The sequence below is a fragment of the Macaca fascicularis genome, chromosome 6 (genome assembly GCF_037993035.2).
Source record: "Macaca fascicularis isolate 582-1 chromosome 6, T2T-MFA8v1.1".
In the NCBI taxonomy this organism is placed as follows: Eukaryota; Metazoa; Chordata; class Mammalia; order Primates; family Cercopithecidae; genus Macaca; species Macaca fascicularis.
The window spans coordinates 61234945-61247048 of NC_088380.1; the positions used below are offsets into that span (position 1 = coordinate 61234945).

A 12104-nucleotide genomic window follows, 5' to 3' on the forward strand; every position below is an offset into this window, starting at 1 on the left:
TGGAAAGGTGACTTTAAAAGCACTTACAGGCTTCTAGTCTTTAGTTTGTGCTGAGTTTTATAAAAACTTTTAAAAACCAAATACTCATCTTAAGTTTGAGAAATTTTATTGGTTGGCTTCATCAAGTGTTTCATAATATACACTGATAGTATATAAAAATAATAATAGCTATGGGCCACATACCATTCTAATTATTGTACATGTGTTAGCTCATTTAATTCCCAAAACAACCTTATGAAGTAGATTTTGTCATTATCCCCATTTTAGGGATGAAGAAACAAATATAGAGAGGTCAAGTAACTAGCCCACCATAAGTCGATGCTGCTAATGCAGAAGAGATGAGCACTACATGGTTTGCTGAAGTTAGAATGTATTTCTAATATAGGCACCTTAAGATTTTTTTTTTTTTTCCTGAGATGGAGTCTCGCTCTGTCGCCCAGGCTGGAGTGCAGTAGCATGATCTCAGCTCACTGCAACCTCCGCCTCCCAGGTTCAAGCGATTCTCCTGCCTCAGCCTCCCGAGTAGCTGGGACTAGAGAGGCACCCACCACCACGCCCGGCTAATTTTTTTGTATTTTTAGTAGAGATAAGGTTTCACCGTGTTAGCCAGGATGGTCTTGATCTCCTGACCTCGTGATATGCCCACCTCGGCCTTCCAGAGTGCTGGGATTACAGGCATGAGCCACTGCGCCCGGCCAAGATTTTTTAATATATGAGTTTGTGGGATAAAGTTTATTTTGCAAATAATCCAAAAGGAGAGTTTTTCAGAAGTACTGGTTTGCCCTTGAGAAAAGATCAATGTATTATATATGAGCACTATTGATATACTTCTGTATTATTTAAGCTGTGAAATATTTTTTTGGTTTAGTGTTCATAGTTGATAACTTTTTAACTTTGCATGTAATATCCATCCAGTATATCCTCAAATTATACAAATTTTTGTTCATATAATTTATCTCTTTTTCTACTCTTTCACTTAATTATGCTATTTTTTTCCTTTTTCCTTTAAATATATAGGTTTATTTTAGAGTAGTATAGCCAAACTGCCTTTTTCATAATTTTAAGTCAACATGGATCAAATAATTTATTGAGCTCTTTAGTTACCAAAGGAACCAGTAAGATGTTACAGCTGGTCAAAAGGAGAATTCAAAAAATACATGTATGTTTAGGCCAAGCTTGTCCAACCCACAGCCCACAGGCCATATGCAGCCCAGGATAGCTTTGAATGTGGTTCAATGCAAATTCATAACCTTTCTTAAAACATGATGAGTTTTTTTGTTTGTTTGTTTGTTTTGTTGTTTTTTTAGCTCATCAACTATCAGTAGTGTTAGCATATTTTATGTGTGACCCAAGACAATTCTCCTAATGTGGCCCAGGGAAGCCAAAAGATTGGACACCCCTGGTTTAGGCAATTAGGAATGCTAAAATTAACTTAGAGATAGATGTAAAACTGGTCATTATTCAAATGCAATAATCAATTACATTTCAGGGGAAAACTTTATTTGCATTTTTACTGAGAATCATTGGCATTGCTGTCAATTGCAACAGTTATGAAAAAGACTATAGAAGGCACAAAGAGTGTGCTAGACAGTGATCTTTTTTGCTTACTTCAAATTCTTCCATAATGTTTTCTGACAGCCTATATCTACCTCATGACCATAATAATCTCAGAGAGAGTCTTGATGACAAGAAGTTTGGTCTTATGTTTGGCTTGCTTATTGGCATGGGTGCAGCAAGATTGTTCATTAACAATAAATAGGCCTCCTTCAGTTTGTTTTGCAAATCTAGAGCCGTACAGTATTGACTTTTACTAAAGTCACAAAATTAACTTTTGTCTGGAAGTTTTCATAAGGAATGTCAGATTGAACTTTAAAAATCCTTGATTATTTGCTATCTAAGGGATAGGAAACTAAGTCTCAGAAACTCTCTCTACTAGGTTTCACCTGCAGTAGGTATACATTGGAGTGAATCTCACTCTACTAAAGGTCCCCCATATTTCCTGTGGTTCATGTCCTGTCAGGAAGTGTATGGCTTTCCTTAAAATCTCCAAGACTGGGCCGTGTAAGACAAGCACCAGGCCAGCTTATATGGGAGGTCTTTGTAGGCACTGATTCCATAGGGAAAGCCAACCTTTATTCCTTAAAAAAAGTATCTGGTTGTACCTACTATGCCATTTTCAAATATGAAATCCAGGTGAGATGTCAGTTGCACAGGTAACTTGTCCACTTATATCTTGGTTAAAGGAGGCAGACAGATTCTTATTTAACTGTTGCAGATAACTACCATGAAAAGTAAGGAGACTTAGTTAAGAAATCTGAATTTGGGTTGGGATGGGGTGTCAGTGAGATGCAAGGTCAGATACGATTTTAGAATGTTTGATTTTAGTTTACAAAAGCAGTCTACTAAAATGTGTAGATGACAGCTAGCTTAAGAGGACAAAAAGCTTCTTCATATATCCAGAAAATAGAATATTAAAATAATATTAACAGTATTGCCAACACATGACCACAGAGAGATTTTCTCCATCAGCTCATTCAGTCCTTATGTAATTCTTACTTCATTGTATATGTTAGGGATCAGCTTGCATGATTCTGTCTGTTTCTAGAAGGACTAGTCCTGGAAATCTCACTCAGTCCAGTGATAGGGTCTAAAAGTTGTCAAAGCAGTCAACTTTAGAACCTTCTACCCAAGACTGTTCTTTGAAGTATTAATAGTTCTTCACAAGGCTTGGAGTCTCTCCTTTAGGACATAGACTCTGATCTATATAGCTTACAGCGCAGCCTTTGGGCAAGCATCTAAAGAAGACAAAAGCTGTCTGAAGATGACGGATTTAATGATCATGGTAAATTTGTTACCGGTAATTGTTAAATATCAAGGGTCTGAGGAGGGTTCATAATAAGAATAATGCTACTGATAAAATTTTTTCTATGACATGCAAAATAAAGGTAATAAAGCCATTCAAAAAAATACTAGGCAAAACATCTGATTAAGCCTATTTTCAAAGAAGAAACCTATTTATGAAAATGGGCAGATGTAATTTTTCATATCAAGAATATAAATAGACCTAGTAGTGTAATTATGAAAATTGTTTTTACCTCACAGACCTCTTTAGAGGATCTTGGAGACTTTGGGAAAGACTTACTTTGTCATGAAGTGTCAGTTTGTTCCAGAACATTGAAAAAGCACAATGAAAGACAAAATGGGAACTGAGTTCACCTGTAGATGTAGAAATAGGGTCCAGACATTTATATTTTTACAGAATGCCATGTGTAAGTCTGACGTACATCCCTAGTGAAGAACCACTGGAGAAGATGCTAGATTCAAGTTAGGAAAGAAGTAAGGTTATAGACGTTTAAAAGTGAAATTATAATGGGCAGCGCTGTACTGTTGGCATCAGGCAGCGTACCTTCAGGACTTTGATAAAGATAGGGAAACTCCATAGAGTAACTTTATAGAATTTTGAACAGTGTTTCTCCTGAGGGTAAAAACATACTTTGGATGGTGAGGGAATTTACAAATCATGAGGGACTCCCATAAAGCATACATTAAAAAAAAAAAAAAAATACAGGCCGAATATCCCTTATCCAAAATGGTTGAGACCAGAAGTGTTTCAGATTTTTTTTTTTTTTTTTTTTTGGAGATGGAGTTTCACTCTTGTCTCTCAGGTTAGAGTGCGACTGCGTTATCTTGGCTCACAGCAACCTCCACCTCCTGGGTTGAAGCGATTCTCCTGCCTCAGCTTCCTGAGTAGCTGGGATTTCAGGCACCTGCCATCACGCCCAGCTAATTTTTGTATTTTTAGTAGAGATCGGGTTTCACCACGTTGGCTAGGCTGATCTCAAACTCCTGACCTCAGGTGATCCACCTGCCTTGGCCTCTCAAAGTGCTGGAATTACAGGTGTGAGCCACCACACCTGGCCATGTTTCAGATTTTTTTTTTTTTATTAACTTTTGGAATATTTGCAGTATGTTTGTAACTTGATCATCCCTAATCCAAAACTCTGAAATGCTCCAGTGAGCGTTTCCTTTGAGCATCATGTCAGTACTCAAAAAATTTGGGATTTTGGATTTTCAAGTTAGGAATGCTGAACCTGTATTAATATGTATTAATATTTTACGTATTCTCTTTAATCTTGGAAAAGTGTAGTCTTTTCTGGTTTGACAACTCTTACCATACAACTCTTAAATAGTAATACATTTAAAAAATAGTAATTTCTAGAATCCCTTGTGTTATAAGGTGAAATAATAAACCTTTGTGCTTTTCTTGGGGCTCTCTCTGAGAAATCTCAAAAGTTTTCTAGGTGAATTTCTCCTTCTAAATTTATAATTTGATCTTAAAAAGACAGAAGGAGTTGTCAGAGGAGAGTTGAATATTTGTAGGATTCGTGGGTATGAGAGAAACTATTTGGTTATCAATTTAATTGAAGTGACAATAAAACATTTAGAAGTGAACATAGAAATTAACATGGTTGTAAATAACCACAGCTGTTTCATAAATAGGGAACCTTCTCTCTTTAGTCTTTTTTTCTTCTTTTTTTCCCCCTCTTTAGTCTTTTTTTTTTTTTTTTTTGAAACAATCAGACCTAATAAAGTCAACAGAATCTCTGCGATCTAGGCTGATTACAAGGAGGGTAAAGAATAACTTTTTATCCAGTGTAGTGGCTCTGAGGAAAAAAAAACTCCTCTTATTATAAGTGAAAGCATTAAACAGTAAATCAAGAAAGTAATTCCATCAAAACTGAGTGACCTTTGCTAAAATGTTAACACCTTTAATAGCTTATTTTGACCCAAGTGTTGTAAATCAAAGCAGATAAAATTCAGTTTCCAAGTTTTATCTTTCATTGTGCTTTTTCAATGTTCTGGAACAAACTGACATTTTAGGACAAAATGTGTCTCCCCCAGATTCTCTAAGATCCTCTAATGGGGTCTGCAAGGTAAAAATAATTTTCATAATTATTCTAAGAATTATTTTAATATGCAAATATTGTTCAAATAATTATTTAAAGGTTATCTAGGCGTTAATTTTTAATATGGTAAATATCAAAACACACACAGAAAACTCCAGGATTGTCAATGTTTTGTGAGTTTAAAGGTGACAGAGACCAAAATGTTTGAAAGCCACTAAACTACTTTTTTTCCTTGAAAGCAATTACAGTTTTTATTTCTGTCACTGTTATTCCTGGCGTAGTTGCAATCACTTATGTTAATTACATCTTTTAATTATAGTAACTTCTATTTCATAAAGGAAATTGGGAGCAGGGAGATGGGAAACTGGGAGATGTCATACACAAGCATTGTCTACTGTTTTCAGTTACCTGAAGATTTTGGAAATTACCTTCAAGATGATATTTTTCAAAACATAAATACTATTGAATAAATGACTAAATTTAGTTGAACACAGATTTCCATTTTCATACTCTTAAACATCATGGAGGAATAATACTAGCTTATTTTGCTGGTAAACCTCTATACATTAGGAAAAACAAACCCAAGTAAAATAAGTGTGTTAAATTTAACACTGATAATGGGGAAAAGATTTTTTTTTTTTCTTTTTAAAGCAAAGGTGTTAGTCTCATTTACCAAAGATTTCACTTAATTATGTGAACTTGGATTCTTAAAATGTTTCTGATACTTGTAATAAGTTTTTTCAAAAGTTTAATATAGTTTATATTTTTCAAAAGTTTAGAGCATTACAAGTTCAATTTCTTTACTTTCTGATATTTTAGGAATATTTACCTCGATAACATTTCTATTCATCTTTATAAACAAATTTGAATAGACTTCCTTTAAGAGACTTTGTAATTTAATGTGTTAATACTTCTATAGGGGCTGGGCGCAGTGGCTCACGCCTGTAATCCCAGCACTTTGAGAGGCTGAGGTGGGCGGATCACAAGGTCAGGAGACTGAGAGAGACCATCCTGGCTAACACAGTGAAACCTCTGTCTACTAAAAATACAAAAAAAATAAGCCGGGCGTGGTGGTGGGCGCCTGTAGTCCCAGCTACTCGGGAGGCTGAGGCAGGAGAATGGCGTGAATCCAGGAGGCAGAGCTTGTAGTGAGCCAAGATTGCGCCACTGTACTCCAGCCTGGGCGACAGAGCGAGACTCCATCTCAAAAAAAAAAAAAAAAAAAAAAAACTTCTGTAGGATATTCACAACTGATTTCACATAATGATAAAAACCTTTCTGAATTACAGGCACATAGATAACTTATAGCCTCAGTTCCACCACGTCAGCCACATATCAGGAGTGAACACAGAAATACAAAAATTTATGATCAAATAACTAAAGCCAGAATTATTTATATTCTTAGTTGATTTTGACTCACGGGGCAAATACACACAGAAATAGACCAACAAAATTGATTCTCTATCATTTTTCACCCAACAGAGATCATCAGATAGTCTTATAAAGCTAAATTTGCAGTCATTGCTGCCACTAATGGGAAATAGCTCATTGTCTGACCTAGAACAAATACAAAATTAGTAGGGAAAAACTAGAGAAATAGAATCAGCAGAGTTAAATTTTTATTGCTACTTGCAGTTCACACTGGGAACCAAGGAAAGACAAGACCAGGGCTTGAGCTGCTCAGCAGTGCTATGTATGTGGCTCTGTCAGATGAATCCGTTTTAGCCTTGGGCGTCTTGTTGGATGACCTCTGGAACTGTTGAAACATAATTTTTAATAAAACATAAAATCATCATTCTGAAATAAATGTAAAAGGACCACGATTCAAAGATTTAACTCATTGTTATGGGAACCAGTTAGCATTTTGATTTTGCTATTAAATTATAATCTAATTTACTATTAGATGATTTTGGTCATCTAATAGATATCTAAAGCTTAAATATCATCTCTAAATGATTTTTTCCTGTAGTCTTCCTGTATCAATTAATGTTAGTTCCATTTTTCCAGTTGCTCAAACAGAAAATCTTGGAGTCACTCTTGATTTCTTCCTCAAACTATACGTCTCATCTGTTAGCAAAATCCTCTTGTACCATCAAATTATATGTAGAATCCTTTAAATCCTCAGTTAAAGATCAGATCATGTTACTTCTCTGCTCGAAACCCCATGTTTTCCCTTCTTAGAGTAAAAACGTTCTTTCAGTAGCCATCAAGGCCCTTTATGATATGGCCTCCATTACCTCTCTGACTTTATCGCCTATTGCTCTCCCTACTCCAGCCACACTTGGCCCATTACTCTTCCTCATATATACCAGGTAGACTTCTGCCTCATGGCCTTTGTACTTGCTGTTCCCTCTGCCCAGGATGTAGAGGCCACATTAGGATCTCTTTTCTGTTTGATGAGTATAAGAACACCCATTTCTCAGAGGCTTAGACTTGTCTTTCCCTCTTCCTTAAGCTCTTTTCCTAGATACCTGCACAGTTCACTATCTTTATTAAATCTTTACTAAGATACCATCTAATTGGGATATCTAAAGTAGGCCTGTCTAATAAGCCTATCTTAAAGTATCTAAAGTAATCATCTCTGGACCTTTTATCTTACTGATTTTTTCCTTTTTAGTACTAAATGCGTAATATGTATTTGCCTCCCCATAGTGAAAGCAGGGGCTTTTATTTCTGTATATCCAACAGAAACATTGACAGGCATTTGGTAGGCACTCAATATTTGCTGAATAAATGATGTGAGCTGACAGAGAAATGGGGAGAGTGATTATGAACACTAATACATTTGTATATGCTTTAAAGCTATAAATTATCTTTCTTCTCTAACATTTTATAGGGAAATTCCCTGTGTGGGAAAATATCTGGCCCATGCTTGAATTTCTACTGGTTAAATATTTTAAGAAACAAATATTCCTTAACAAGTTAAGACCCTGGGATAAGGCTGTCATTTAATTTTTTAATCTGTAAAATATTTTGGGAATGAAGGGATTTGAATTAGAGATAATGTTTGGAACACTGATTATATAGAATTAAGCAGCCCCAGGTCAGATGCCACTATTGTAAACACCTCGGGCAATCACGGGAGAATGACAGATTGGATTATCTTGAGAGGTAGAGAGCAAAAATCATTTATAGAGTGAGGGAAATGGAGGGGAGGAAAGGACTAAGATGATTTTATACTACTAAGAGTTGGCAGGCAGATATGACTTACCTTTCCCTAAGGTTCTACTTCTTGTGTTGGCCTGGGAGGAGGAAGGACGAGCTAATTTTTTAAATCCCTAAACTAGCAAAACAGTCCTTGTGTCTTTGACATCCATTCTAGAATTAGAGTCCCTCTCATGTACCAGGTCCGGCTGTGGTGCTGGTAACAAATACAGTGGCGGACAAAGTTTCCTGTTCAAGCGCTGCCTCCTACCCCTGCTTTATTTTTCATTTCCTGATTTTGAAGTTTGACTATTAATAATTTCATTTGTCTTGTAGGGGATGAAAGAACTATGGTCTTTGTTGAAACTAAGAAAAAAGCAGATTTTATTGCAACTTTTCTTTGTCAAGAAAAAATATCAACTACAAGTATTCATGGGTGAGTAGATGAATATAATTTCTTATTGGGGAATGACTTCTATTTGGTATTTAAGAAACATCAGTTTATATAACTAATATGATACAATCCTAGGATTGCGATTCAGAATTCTCTCAGATCTAAACTGTTATTGTCCTTTATATGAGGAAAGGGGTAATACCCAGGAGTACTAAACTAGTATTTTTCGTCTTCATTCTTAGTTTTTAGAACTAAGCGGTTGTGGTGGGTAAGATAAAGGTCTGCCTTAGATAGCCTCAACATAAGAAGTGGAAACTTCTCAAGAGATCTCACTTAAGGATCTCTGGCCCCATATCAAGTTTTTCCTTTGCTAAATGTAATCTTTCTTAGGCCTTTTTAAAATTGGAGTGCTTTAAAATGTCATATTAATACAGTTTTACTGGCACTTTATTAGTAGATCCTAAAATGTTGCATAGTATATGGTATTCTGAAATTATACTTTAAAAATATATTTTTAAGCAAGCCTTCTAATCAAGTAGTTGTATATTTTATGTTAAGGCTATAAAGCATAGAGATTATAATAGGATTTGATTTTTGTCAGACTTGAGTTTGTATTCTGTCTCTACATATTAGTTGTTACTTTACCTCATTTGCAAATGGAGATAATTTTTGCAACTCAAAGTATTATTGTGAGGATTAAATAAAATGGTAGCTTGGAAGGAATTAGTATACTACTTGGTATATAAGAAGTGAACATTAATGTTAAATGCTGCTATTCTTTTTTTTTTTTTTTTTTTTTTTTTTTTTTGAGATGGAGTCTCGCGTAGTTGCCCAGGCTGGAGTGCAATGGCATGATCTCGGCTCACTGTAACCTCTGCCCCTCCGGGTTCAAGTGATTCTCCTGCCTCAGCCTCCCGAGTAGCTGGGATTACAGGTGCATGCCACCACGCCCAGCTAATTTTTTGTATCTTTAATAGAGATGGGGTTTCACCATGTTGGCCAGGCTGGTCTAGATCTCCTGACCTTGTGATCTACCTGCTTCAGCCTCCCAAAGTGCTGGGATTACAGGTGTGAGCCACTGTGCCCAGCCAAATGCTGCTATTCTTACTATTATTAAAAAGAAATTTGTATGTTGAACTTTAATGATTCACTTTAATGATTTTAAGAGTGGTTCTAATAACATGCTTTCTTTTCTTTCAAGTGATCGGGAACAGAGAGAGCGGGAGCAAGCTCTTGGAGATTTTCGCTGTGGGAAGTGCCCAGTTCTTGTTGCTACTTCAGTAGCTGCCAGAGGGCTGGATATTGAAAATGTGCAACATGTTATCAATTTTGATCTTCCTTCTACCATTGATGAATATGTTCATCGAATTGGGCGTACTGGTCGTTGTGGGAATACTGGCAGAGCTATTTCCTTTTTTGATCTTGAATCGGATAACCACTTAGCACAGCCTCTAGTAAAAGTATTGACAGATGTAAGTTAAACTTCTAAAATGGAATGGATAGTTTTCTTACTTCGTTGTTGAAAGTAGACATTTTATGCATATATATATAACAAGTAAACTTTTCTAATCTTTAAGACTTTATGTTGCATATGAAGTCAATTTTTTTTAAAGGCTCAACAGGATGTTCCTGCATGGTTGGAAGAAATTGCCTTTAGTACATACATTCCTGGCTTCAGCGGTAGTACGAGAGGAAACGTGTTTGCATCAGTTGATACTAGAAAGGTTAGTAGAAGGGAAGAATTCAGAACTTATCTTCTGGTTACTCTTTGTAAATGTTGTGCTTAATATTGTGATGTAACTATAATATTTAATAATCAAGCCTGGAAGGTAGCTACTTTATTATTTCATTAACATTTTATGTATATACATATTTTTGGTTTTAAAGGTCAGGAATTAACCTTGAGATTTATGCCTAAACAGTCTCCTTTCCCAGATTTTAAATTTTAATTTGGAATCTTTTAAATTTCTGATGGAATTATTTTTGAATTCTGACATTAATAATTAATATAAAATACAGGACCTATTGGGGTTACAAACCTTTTCTTTTCTTTTTTTTTTTTTTTTTTTTTTGAGATAGTGTCTGGCTCTGTTGTCCAGGCTGGAGTGCAGTGGCATGATCTTGGCTCACTGCAACCTCCGCCTCCCAGGTTCAAGCAATTCTCGTGCCTCAGCCTCCAGTATATCTGGGATTAAAGGCATGTGCCACCATGCTCAGCGTGTGTGTGTGTGTGTGTGTGTGTGTGTGTGTAATAGAGACAGGATTTCACCATGTTGGCCAGGCTGGTCTCAAACTCCTGGCCTCAAGTGATCCACCTGCTTCAGCCTCCAAGTGCTGAGATTACAGGCATGAGCCACTGTGCCCAGCCATGAGGCTACAAGTCTTTTCTGGTATGTCAGGTTTTTATAGACTGAGCACCACCTTTATATAGAAACAATGAACATGCTAATTAAATATTTATGCTGATTCATTGAGTGTAGTGCATTAAGTTTTCCCCACTTGTCAAAAACTATTGACTTAAAATATATTTTTATTGAAACATTTTGTGCAATTTAGACTTCCTGGTTTGACATGAGCCTTTTTTCAGGTGAATCAGATTTAGTGAGAATGAAGTTCTTTGTGTATTTGGGGAAGACATGATAGATACTTTGAGTCCTTGCTCTCAGTCTGAGTGATGTAACTTTAAAGCTGTCATAAAATTAAATGTTTGTTTCTTTTTTTTTTTTTTTTTAAATAATTACCAGGGCAAGAGCAGTTTGAACACAGCTGGGTTTTCTTCTTCACAAGCTCCCAACCCAGTAGATGATGAGTCATGGGATTAAAGCCAAAACATCCTTCAAGTCTGTGGTTTTGATGCAGAGAAGAAAATAGTTTTGATTTTTGAGTTTTTAACAGAAGTATAAAACTTGACATTCTCATAGCTCCTGTCCTTGTATTCTCACTCCTACACTTAAAAAAAAATCCTTACTGACTAGTTATGTGAGATGCTAAAACTTACAACAGTGCAGTTACTGATACAAACGGTGTTAACTAGAAATATTAAAGCATTCTAAATGTCTTTCTTATTTCTGGTATCTTCTTCAGGGGGCTTAGACATGTTTAATGTTTAAATGCCAAGTCTTACTATAGTGTTTATTGATCTTATAAAACAAGTAAATAGGATATGATACACTTTTGGTTAAAAATTACTGGGTCTCATTTTTACTTGAGTCTTTAAAACAGTAGTGTGTCACTATAATGTGATAACATAATCTTTAAGAAACAGTAGAATACCTAAGCCTTTCAAAGTGATTTTGATTTTTAGATCATCAGATGTATGATGAAAATGGTTAAATGTTTGTGATGGGAGCTCTGTACTCAATGGCATAACAATGTTTGTTTTTATAATATACAATCTTTCCTTGAAATAAAGGATGAAACACTTTTCCCTTAAGTTTTCCATCAGCACTTTAAATTTTTCTTTGTTGCACATCCTAGCCCACACTCCTGTATTTTTGAAACTGTTTTTTTGTGTCTTGTGTAACCAATGCAGTGAACAAAGTCTTACATAAATTAAATATTAATTATAAAATACATTACTGTACAGATGTGGCAATGAAAATTAATCTTAGGACTCAAACCCATTTATCAACAAAAAACAATGCTGCTTACTCTTTCCA

At 35.5% G+C, this 12104-nt stretch overlaps 1 protein-coding gene across 5 annotated transcripts in view; it reads left to right on the top strand.

The window, feature by feature from the left end:
• Nucleotides 1-11872, top strand: part of DDX4 (DEAD-box helicase 4) — a 72028-nt gene extending 60156 nt beyond the window's left edge. For all 5 annotated transcript variants that reach the window (XM_065546274.2, XM_073993454.1, XM_073993453.1 and 2 more), the window contains 4 exons: nucleotides 8388-8487; nucleotides 9647-9917; nucleotides 10059-10169; nucleotides 11190-11872. In XM_065546274.2, the coding sequence (XP_065402346.1) occupies nucleotides 8388-8487; nucleotides 9647-9917; nucleotides 10059-10169; nucleotides 11190-11267 (560 nt within the window). In that variant the 3' untranslated portion in view covers nucleotides 11268-11872. The remainder of the gene's footprint in view (nucleotides 1-8387; nucleotides 8488-9646; nucleotides 9918-10058; nucleotides 10170-11189) is intronic.
• Nucleotides 11873-12104: the final 232 nt, after the last annotated feature.